Source organism: Leptinotarsa decemlineata, unplaced genomic scaffold, assembly GCF_025532065.1.
Source record: "Leptinotarsa decemlineata unplaced genomic scaffold, Ldec_3_MD MMD2_tig00000199_RagTag_RagTag, whole genome shotgun sequence".
NCBI lineage: Eukaryota > Metazoa > Arthropoda > Insecta > Coleoptera > Chrysomelidae > Leptinotarsa > Leptinotarsa decemlineata.
Window position 1 is genome coordinate 6,793,899 of NW_027412544.1, and position 12,023 is coordinate 6,805,921.

At 32.0% G+C, this 12,023-nt stretch overlaps 1 protein-coding gene across 1 annotated transcript in view; it reads right to left on the reverse strand.

Annotated features, from left to right (window-relative positions):
* The window catches only part of LOC111510546 (uncharacterized), a 34,040-nt gene extending 22,403 nt beyond the window's left edge, over nt 1–11,637 (reverse strand). The window contains exons 1-2 of the mRNA XM_023166468.2: nt 11,232–11,637; nt 9,378–9,611 (exon numbers count right to left, since the gene is read on the reverse strand). Of these exons, the coding sequence (XP_023022236.2) occupies nt 9,378–9,611; nt 11,232–11,547 (550 nt within the window). The 5' untranslated portion in view covers nt 11,548–11,637. The remainder of the gene's footprint in view (nt 1–9,377; nt 9,612–11,231) is intronic.
* Nucleotides 11,638–12,023: the final 386 nt, after the last annotated feature.

Here is a 12,023-nt window from a genome sequence, read left to right on the forward strand (position 1 = left end):
CTAGTTGATTATACCAAATTATACAACAATCGAATTTTGACCAAAAACTGATATTTTCGTTACTTCCAGGATTGAGAATCATAAAAATATTACGAATTATAATTGATTAGGGAGAAATAAGCCTTGAAAGAAGGATTACCGCAATACAAAAATTTCCAAAACGAAAAATTACGAATTTTCATTGTACCTACCTCTCGAATTTATTGGATTGGCTGAATTATATTTTGAAGAAATCGAAACAATTCAAAAAAGAAGTAATGACAGCACCGTAATTGAAAACTGTTGTCGCTGATGATAGTAGCCCAACCAGCAAAGTTGTTTTATAATTTCATGGTGTTGCAACAGTTTTATTTTATTAGTATTTTATAATTACTTCCAAAATGCTAATGGATTATATTACATGATTGGTGAACACAATACAGTTGTAGGCAATAAAAGTGTTTTATAAATTTGTCATAGAAACGTTTATGAAATAAAATTAAATAACCATTATAAAATAGTCAGGAAATTATCTCAGAAACGTTTTTGCAAGTAACTTATAAAACTTACTTTCCTATAAAAGTAAATTGTTATGTAGCAGTTTTATAACACTTTTCTGCGAGATTTTATGGTAGTTATTAAACTATTTCAAGCTCATTTTATAACTGTTTTCTGTAGCTTTAATGAAATTATTTCATTGGAATGCTTTCAGATTTTATTTTATTTTCATTATCATATTGTCACTTCAATGATAAATTTCCCAACTATTTTATAGTATAGTAAATTAACTACAATTCGAAAACACTAATATAACTATTATAAAATCAAATTGCTTCTGCTAATAGATATATTTGCTGCCACCAAGAATAAAATGCAGCATTTAAGAACAACCAGCTGACATCGATTCCCAATCACATCTTTGAAAAATTCTTGAAAATTTCAGTTATGTTCAGTAAGAATATTTTTGTTTAGTTATTCTAGTGGGACACCATCGATATCGTGGTGAAAATTAGTTCTTCAGCAACTTCTACATATTTGATTTTTATTGAGTATATAGGTACCCCATAAGTAAATTCAATATTTTTAATTCATCCTTAATTTTAGACACTATGATATGCATATATATGTATATATATATATATATATATATATACACATATATACGTTATACTTTCAATTTGATAATAATTCCATTGTGTGGATACTGTAGTGGATTTTTCTGTTTGTATCCCGAATATTTCAATAAAAATAAATAATAACTCAATGACGGCAATTTTGAACATTTATTGGGGGGTATATAATAGTTTTAGATTCAGTTCAAGGTGCTTCAAATAGACGAAGAAATGACTTGGTGTTCCATAAAAAAAAATTCTGGAAGCTTTGAGTCGCCCTGTATATTGTAAATACTAAAAAATACACTGAAAACTTTCCCACCTAGCCTAGTGCTTCAATTTTTTGTTTGGGCGAAAAACAGGAAAAGGTTATTATAATGGTTAAAACCCGTCGTTTAGCCTTTATAATCTTTGAAATAAACTTTATAGCCAAAACATCCAGACAGATAATATTTATCCAAACTGTATGTGAGAAATTCTTTATTCATACAAGCACTTTTGTAGAAACCTACAGCTTTAAAAGTAGTCCGACTCTGCCGCAATACCATCACTCCCAGAACTAAGTGTTTCTTAACAGTTTTATAGGGGTAACATAGTGGCTAAAATACGTTAAAATGCTTGCTACTGATACCAATTTATTTTATAGAACGACGCTATTTAAAATGATAGCGATCCGGGATACTGAAATTAGATGAGTTGAAAATATGAAATACCGCACATATAGTGATATTTACAGCTGAAAAATACATAAATATTATAATATTATATTATTTAGAATGAAGTGAGTTAAGTTTGTGACTTGAAAATTAATACCTCGACAGAGTGAATTTTTGTATAATTAATAATTCTACCGAAAACATTTATAAATGAGTGGCGCGCTTAAATTTTGCTAATGATAGGCTATATATCTGTCAATAAAATTTCATTTGCAGTAAAAATATCAATCTTTGAAACACAAACAATGTCTTTAACAGTTTTATGAGTGCAAAAGTGAAATTTTAAAATGGCTTCAACCTTCCTATTTCTTAGTTTTCAGTTGGTGACATATCAATTATATTTTCCTAGTGTCCAATACAAAATTACTTCTTGCGTCTTCAAGAAAACATTTTTAACACCTTTTCATTTTGTTGTTATCGTTTTAGGCTGTATTATATTTTATAACGCCTACTTGGAACTATTAAAAAACTCTAATAAGTGTTAGACAAATTTTATAGTAACTATCAAAATGTTTGTAAAACTGTTTTGTAGTGTTTGTAAAAGGCCTTACAAAATATTGATAATAACTATAATGTTTTATGAAACGGTGCCAATTTCCTATTTATAGCAGTTTTATAAACACATGAAAACATTTCTGGGAGAAATGTAGTTTTATAATTTGTTTCTCCGAAACGTTTCCGCAACTTTTATAAAATACGCTAGTTGGGAATTACTTCAAATTCAGTGCTATAAAAATATCAAATGTGATATACCCTTGGATTTTAAATTTATTGCTTCATCAATATCTGTAATAAAAAGACAAGTCCGTATTAAAAAAAAAGTTGATGGTGGCTATGTTGACACGAAATGTTTTATCGAATATTAATTATTACAACGTCATAGTACACTTCGAATACAATAATATTTTTTTTTCACATTTTTTTAATATTACTGTAACAATAACAATTCCATTCGAAAAAAAAGAAAAATGGTTTTTCCGTATAATTCAAGAAGGGCTGGAGTACTCATAAATTTTCTTCGACCATTGTATTGTTTCCGATGACAATCACCTTTCTTTCCCATTCAATTGTCTTCGTATCTATTACGGTTTAAAATATAGCAATGTTACCATGTGATAAAGGAAACGGCCTGTGCAGAGAAAAAATCTAAATATCATTATTTTCCTTTTCATTACGATAATTATATTATTGATAATAGTATTTTTTCAAATACCTTTCATATACAGCCAGCGATCAGAATGACTATAAACATAGTCGTGTCTGTCTGCCAAAAAAATACGGAAAGGATTTTCATACAATTTTCACCAATTGCAATGTACGATATCAATCAAATGAAAGCGTTAGGTATGTGTATAAAGTGAAGTGGGGTAACGGGGGCAAGTGCATAACGGGGGCAAGTGCCTTTATCAGCTATATTTATTATTATATGAATTGAATTACTGTTATTTACATGTAGAAAGAGACAAACGGTTACTATTATCTCTTTAATATAGGTAGCTCAGTGAAATGTGAAAAAGCCTCCTGCCTCCAACCGACAGAAACAGGTGTCAGTTTGTGGTATACAATAAAGTTGTTCGTGCTGTTTCAGTTATTTTATTAATTGGACAATATTATGTTGCAAGCTGTGGCGATTTTGGTAAGTACATGAGAATATAGTTCGAATTCTATTTTAGACATGGAAATCTACTCAAAAATCATTACTCTGCTCTTGCCCCGTTGATATTACCATCTGGGGCTTGTGCAGACCAACGTGGCGGGGAAGCTGCAAATCGATCTGCTTTTGCCCCAGCTTCGTTTCTTGTTGAATTCATTTTGGTTTTACTCTTACTTATTAATTTATTTGAATGACCATTGGAATTTGGCGAAGAATTTTGACTTCATTTGGATTTTTTTGTTTATTAACTTCATTTAGATTTTTTGCGATTCGTTAAATTTTTCATTCTAGGGTTCCCATGGTCCGCAATTATGTTACAAAAACCAGCAGGGGTGATTCGAGAGAATCGCTAGAAGAAGCTATTAAGGAGATTGAAGGCGGACGTAATAATGCTTATAAAGCTAGCAAGCAATATAGTATACCATTAAACATAATAATGCCAAAATATTTTGGCAGAAGCATCGCGATTCCAATTCAAGGCGAAAAACGACTTGCAGAGGGTCATCTGAAGTTGGAGACATATGGATTTGGTTTGTCCAAAAAAAAAGTACTTCAGCTTGTTGGGCAGTTCGTTCAGTCAAACAAGATCAGGACTCCTTTCAAGGACGGAACCCCCGTTGTTGGTTTCTTGGGTTTGCCAAAAGAAATAATTAGTCGATAAAAAAGCCACAAAGCGTGGAGGTAGCCCGCAAAAGAAATTGTAATCCATTCATAATCGACACATATTTCACATTGTTGAAAAATACAATCAAGGAGTTAGAGTTAGAAAACGAATCTAGTAGAATCTGGAACCTGGACGAAATAGTTTTCAATGGCAAAAATATTTGGGACCAGTGGCAGTATAAGTATATACATACTTAGTTTATTTTGTTTTAGAGTATTTTCCTTATATTTACTGCATAACAGTTTATTTACAAGTACCATAGAGCTTGCTTGAATATTCCACAATACGCAGACGTTTCAATCAACCAAAACCTTGCTGAAAATTTCACCAAAAGATGTCTGTATTTTTCAAAGAAATCAACTCTGAAACCAAGCAAGATAACTGAATGCGGCGAAAAGCAGTTGAATATAGATTTGCTATGAATTACGCTCTTGCCCCAAGAAGTTTAAATGAGGTTTCATTATGCTTTTAACTGGCATATACGCTTTTGTGCCGATTTGATGAGGAAGTGCGGATTAACGACATGTAATGAAATTTTCTATTATTATGTGAGTATAAAAGTAAAAACGGGGACAGTGATAACAAATTTTCTGAAACAATTCTTACATAATGCTTTGTTCACCAGCGATATAACGTATTTCTGTTACACATTGGAAATTTATAGGTTTGAAGTCTAACTCTATAAAAACCAATCTGCACTCACTCCACTCCACCTTAATGTATTATTATTTTGTGTGATTTAGTTGATGATGTTATGGGGCGGTGGTGCTACCTTGCGAGCTAACATCGAGAACGCTGTCTTATCCTTTGTGTTATAATATAAAATTCACTGGAATATTTTTATTGGTACTGACGTTATGATACTCGTATATGTGTATTCCTCAATACTGGCTTGCCCATTTTGATGTTTGAATTAATGGTCACATATGAAGTAGTAATTTGAAAGCAATTTCATACGATATGAGTATATTATTTGCTGTATTACATAGACATTATAATGCCGTTTACACCATATAATTCAAATTGATATCTTAGGAGTTATTGGCCACATTTACTATTGAGCAAGCCTTCCAGACTGATACAACAGGCGTGATGGAGAAAGGTGGCAAAGGTGAAAGTCGTATTTTGGTTTTGTCTTTTGGAAGATAAATATTCACCTAGTTTGAAATTGAAAGTAATAATTATGAACAATTCGCAGTGCTACCCGGTGTCATTCAAAGAGATGATATGATATTGCGTGGTAGTTGGAATAGAAGTATAAACTTCAAATTATAAGAAGCCAACGTATCCTGCTTTATATATCCCTATCATATGGTAGCCTTACCCGTACAGCAAAAGCTTCGATTGAACCACGATGTCCCAGAGCATTCTTTAGCATTCAAGACTTTTCCGCAATAACCTACGAAAAAGTCCTAAGATATTCCTGAAATTTACAGACTGTTTTCGAACATGCCAGAATGATTCGCGATGTTTTGTTATGCTGTGGAATGTTTGTCAATACTCTCAAAGGTTCTGGAAACTTGTAAAGTTCTAAGATAATTATAGCCTTCATATCTATAAAATCACCCTTTCAGGAATAAACAAGATCCTTCTTCATGGATGGGGAATAAAGTACATTCCATCACACTCCAGAATAGTCCGGGATGTTGCGAATTGTGGAATACTTTCGCACACTAATAAATGTTCTGATATGTTCAAAGACTTTCTAGATAGCGAAGATTGTCACGCTTTATATCTTCAAAAGCACGTCCTTCTGGTAAAAACGGGACTATTTCTCAAGAACAAGGTGATGTGACACTATGGCAGAACAAAAATGTAACTATAAATAAATTGAAAGGGGTATATTTTCAGGAAAACGATTTGGCTTTCACTTCTCGATTTTCTTGCCAAAAATTGTAGCAAACTTTGGAAGGAAGAAATAAAGCAAACGAGTTCAAAATGTACTCATTACAAAAATGTGTAGATCACATATTATATTGTGCAGCGTAGGAAAAAGTGATTTTCGTATAAAATCATAGGTATCTTCATGTGAGTTATTTCGGAAAACAATTTGTTTTTGTATAATCCAATGTTCATGCGATACTATAATTCTTTCGGAAAGACTTTTTCTTCCAGTTTGCAGCTGAAAGTGACTTCTATGCATGATCTGACCCTTTTTGAAAAAAGTTTACTTTGAACTTAGTCGCTTGCTTTCTTCCATTGGAAGTTTTCCACAATTTTTTTGGTTTTCGTTAGGTGAAACAAAACTTTTAGATCTCAACTAGCTAGAGTTTGGTTGAAAGTGTTGAGCCAACTCTCCACTGCAACATGCGTGAGATTATTGTGGCTCGTTTCAATTTGTAATCCACCCAAACAAGCCCATGTTTCCCTCTTCCTGCAAGTTATTATACAGAGATCAGATGACTAGACCATCTATCCGATTGAAATTAACATAAATCGGTTTTCATATTTCACATAAATCCTAAGTAATTTTGAGTTTAAGTTTTTCGAGTTCCTAATTATCCTTTTTCTGGAAATAATCTCAACATCAATCCCCTGTACACCAGGTTGAACCAATCATAATGCGTGCAACTCCATTAATGAATATATGAAAAATTGTGCTTTTAAGCAATACATTTTTTTTGTGATATTGATTCTTTTCCTGAAAATAATATATTCATTTGTGTTTTCTAAATCTACCTGTTTTGCCACAAATAATCATTTATCTGTTAAATTTTTGATATATCTGTATCTGTTTCCTAGAAGTAATATTTTATTACTTCTAGGATATTTACTGTTTTACCGTATTTAATCATTTTTCTAATTACCCACTGTTATATGATAGATATATATTATAAAATAGTTTCATGTATAGTCGAAGTAAACGATATTGTGCACTCTTAAACTTGGCGGCACTCTCACAGGCCAAAAAACCAATACATGAAAATAAACCTGGTGCGAAGTAGTCCACGTGGACCGTAGAATTGGCGATTCGTATTGGATAATTTTCACTAACCGAGTTTTATGATTGGCTGAAGACTGATAAAATTAAATTCGAAGTCATGTTACGGGGAATGCGGAGATGGTTATCGCCGTCGTGCCATCAATGTTCAATTCATCAGGAACTAATCGCGATTTGACTATTGTAATTCGATATTGGTGTAGTTATAATTACCTAAAATTTTTGTTATCTGTTTGAAAAGTGGCGCCCTTGGACAAGTACTAATAGTAATAACGAGTGTGATAACAACGCAGACTTTTTCGAATGCAGTAATTCCAATAGCGATGGTGAACAATGCTGAAAAGAGATACCAGTGAATAGGATTCAGATGCATTTGAATATTGAAACACAGAGAGTATGTTTCAATGTATTACAACAAACTCTTACAACCAACATCAGATTTGACCAGAATTCCTTTCTCAACTGTACGTAAAATAGTCAAAAACAAACCTTATGAAGGCAAGACGCGATGTTATACGGGATTACCAAAACCTTTAGATATTCATCTAATAAAATACGACTATTACAAAAGCAATGAGATTTCTACAACTGAAATAATGAGGCCATAACGTGCTGCTGTGACAAAACCTTTCAGAATTGGATAAAGAAACTAGGATTTAGATTCAAAATAATAAACAAACGTCAAACAGTTTGGGAAAGCAGAAGAATAGTGGAATTACGTAACAAATACTTAGAACAAATAACTATAAATATAGACAAGAACAACAACAAATTTTCTATTTGGACGAAACTTGATATGACACTTACGACAGAGTTACGAAAGGGTGGACTAATGGTTTGAGAATGTGTACGCCTAACATGTTTGCAAACAAAGGATCGCGAATAATCATGGTGCATTGCGGAGGAAGTAAGGGATGGGTTCCGAATTCTTTGAAATTATGTGGAAAAAAACTTGAGAACTGTAATGTTGACTATATCATAAGAACATGGAAGCTAATATTTTCGAGGAATTGTTTGATTCCAAATTTGGATGCGAATAGTCTAATAGTTCTTGACAACGCGACAGCTTATTTTTATTCGCGACAGCTCATCAAAGTACCGAATATTCGAGGAAAGATGAAATACAAAGTTTTTTAATGGATAACAATTTGTATTTTGAAGATCATTATACCAAAAACCAACAACTTGAAATTTTACAGACAAACACATTTGAAAAAGTGTATGCCCTTGAGAGTATTGCTAAGACTCCCCCCTATTTTTGTGTTTTCAATTCTGTCGACTCAATTGAAGAAGAATCCTCTAATATTACCGAAGAAGACTGGCGAAAAACGATTAAGAAACTAATTTTAGTTGAAAAAGACTATATGGTTGAAAAAGACCTTCCACCATATTGATGGTGGAAGGAAATTCATTAATGATTTTTATGACGACAGTGATAGTGAAACAGAGAGAATATCTAAATCAAAACTACTTTCATACTATCTGTTCTACATAAGATGACCAACAAGTTTGATTGTTATGAAGGAACTAGCTTCTCTCAAACTCACGATAGTAAGTAGTCTCATCCAATCTATGAAATTATATCTTACTGTGTTGTGAATTTGTTTACAATTTATACATATATTAATATATATATATATATATATATATATATATATATATATATATATATATATATATATATATATATATATATATATATATATTTATTCATTTATTATATAATTATTGTGATTCTTATATAATCAGAAATGATTATTGAGTAACGAAATTAGTTAGCTCCTAACTATATTATTAAAGGGGAGCTGTTAGAAGGTAGGTTGAACTATATCGTTTACTTGAACTATACCAGTAACTGATGAGTAACTCTACCGTGTAGAGATAAGCGTTTTGAATGAAATTTATTGTCAAAATTATTGATATAGTGTTATTAATTTCTATTAAGTGATAGAGTATTCAAAATAAGCAAATGTTTTCGTACATTATAATAAGTTTTTTCCTTAGCGAAACCTCAAAAGTTATGGATTTGCAAACATGTTAGTCGATTAAATATGGTGCACTTTTGATATGATACTTGATTTGATCTTCAAAATAAATCTGCTATGTTCTCTCGAGGTATATTGTGGCGGATATTCAAAACAAATAATCCTAAACACAATTTTTTGTATGATATCAACAAAATTACGACGAGCTGAAGGTGCGTTCCAACCGTGAAGACCAATTTTTGGTTTTTGATTTTTGAACTACCGCCCGTTGACGAGGTAGTTATCTCTTTTCACCAAAATGTTTTTTCAAAATGACAAGTTCTTACCTTGTAATCCGAATAAGTGACTAGAGTTTTTGCTTTCTGGTGAGGCTCCTATCCAATTTGAATAGAATATGGATGGAGGTGGAATACCATGCTGAAGATGATACTGCAAGTATGATGCTTCTGAATTGCTAGGCGATAACTTTGAGGGTAGAAATTGATGCAAACCCGGATCTGGTGGTTGTGGTTCCGGGCGTCCGTATTTATGAAGATCCAAAATTGACTGGTAAATGTCACCTTTAAAAAATATCAATAAAATCAACACTGTTTAACTTTCATTCAATACCCTTATGACATGTTACATAATATGAACATAAAATAAATATTGGTATTACCACGTTGTATATATTTCATTTGATTGGTTACCTACTTTTATTTAGAGGGTCTGAGAAAAAACGAATAAGTATTATCTGCATCAACTTCAGTGAAGTTATTGAATGCTCTGAACGTTTTAAAATATGATATTTGAGAGGATTCAAAATGCATCTTCAAGAGAGAACTCTGAATGGAGGTATCGCTATGTTGAAAATATTTTTCTGGGATAGAATCAATACACAAACCCAAAATTGTAAATTTTTTTTCAATATTTCAGATTGGCTCTGCAGCTGGATGGATCATCAAAATCTGTAAGACTGTCAAGTATCGTACATAAATGTCTGTTGGATATAATCCAATGTTCAACGTGGTATTAGCTGTACATGTAGTTGTTTCCGACATACATTTATCAGAATCTACTGTGTAGCTTGAGAGAAATGGATGTATCAAATAGTTATTTCCTTATGAAAAATGGAAATATTTGTTTCCTTATGAAAAATGAAAATACTATAATAATGTTCATGTCAAGAGTTCGATGAAAAAAACATATATTTTATGTTTTGTAGAAATCCTGTGAATGCTATCTGATTCGATTCCAATATTAGGAATACAACCAGAATAGAAATGAATGTTTTTCGTATAATTCAACGTTTTCATAAAAGTATTTGTTTCGAAAGTGTTTTTCCTTCAAATAATTCAATGTTTACATAGAAATAGCTGTTTCGAAAGAGCTTTTTCTTAGGGTTTTTGTCTGAACATCTTTGTATAGAGTTAATTTCTGAAATTGATTGCTTTCTTTCTTTCTTCGCAAGATTCCCAAATTTTTTTTGTATCAAGATAGAGAAGTAGAAAGCCAAAATCTTTCTTTCCCTAAAGTTAATCTCTCCTAAAAATGTACCTACCCTTTCAATTTATACAATTTATATTTGCCCCAATTCTCAGGTTTATTAATTTTCAGAATGACGGAACTAATTTTTTGCTGATCAGATGACATTTTGAATATAGATACCTTCTTCATCTCTACTTTGAAATAATTGTTACAGCAAATATTTAGGAATGAATATTTCCGCTAGAAAGATGAGAAATCGCCAATGAAATTTTTCTAATGTGAATGCTGTAGATTCTGAAATTAAAATCTAAAGATTATTATTTGCAACTTTTCTCTGCCACTTTGCAGATGTTATCATTTCACCAATAAGTATAAGAACAATCTATTTCATATAAAATAACGCTCTGTATATTGAATTCTCATTAGTTATTTATATTTTTCATTCACTTCAGAAGAAATGTTGAGGTTAACATTATGCGATTCCATTTTCGAATTTGAAATTAGTTTGGCGTCATATCTTGAAATAATACTTGAACTACTTGACTTGCATTTTAAATTAATCATAAGATTAAAAATGTTGTGAAGTGGAACATTTTCTCTCATTCGGATTGTGATGGAAAATTATTTGCAGGTGAACTGATTACTACTATGAACAATAACTTATTGGCTATATTATTTTTGAGCTTTCACTACAACAAATAAATGTTGCCAACCTGTACTTCTTGCCGCTGAAATGGGAGTTGGCTTGACACACTTAACTCTTCTTACCACGGAACACTTTTCAGTATCATCTTCACTGTCCTTCTTGTCATTACAGCTGTGTTTCACTTCACTGAGTCCGAGAATATTGTCAATAGAAAATTTGTTACAATTACTATCGGCAACAGCACAAGAAAATTCCTCTTTCTGAAAATTATCGACATCACAGTCTGTGGAAACTATATCAACACTGTCGTCATCAGAATCCTCGAAATCTGTGTCTGTATTCACCTCTTCATCAGAAACTGGATCCAGATCACTCTGCTCCATCTTGAAGAGATCAAACGATATGAATACGTTGCACAAATTCCCAAGATGGGACTAAAGAATCAAGACTAGCTACCGTATTGTCGTTTTGTGGTCCATTAGAGATGATCTAACACCTCTTAGACTCCTCCTACTTTCTCCCTTCCCCTAATCTTTTACCTGCCGCCGCAGCAGATTGGCACTTTGCGTGTCTGTTCTCCTCTAAAATCCATCTTCACACCTTTTCACTTCCTTTTACATGTGTTCTCTGCCGTTTACCACCCTTATTATAAGTTCATGTTGGAGCTGGGTCGTTTATCATTTCTGGTATGAAAGGACGTACTTGATTTTTCATTCGATGTTATTTTGGGTTGATATGAACGTGGGGAGGGGAATGTACAATTTTTTGTACATTTTGTTATGCATTGTAATACCATGATTGCTAATTCTTGTTTAATATCATGTTCAATGTTTTTGATATTTTGATATACTAATGGACG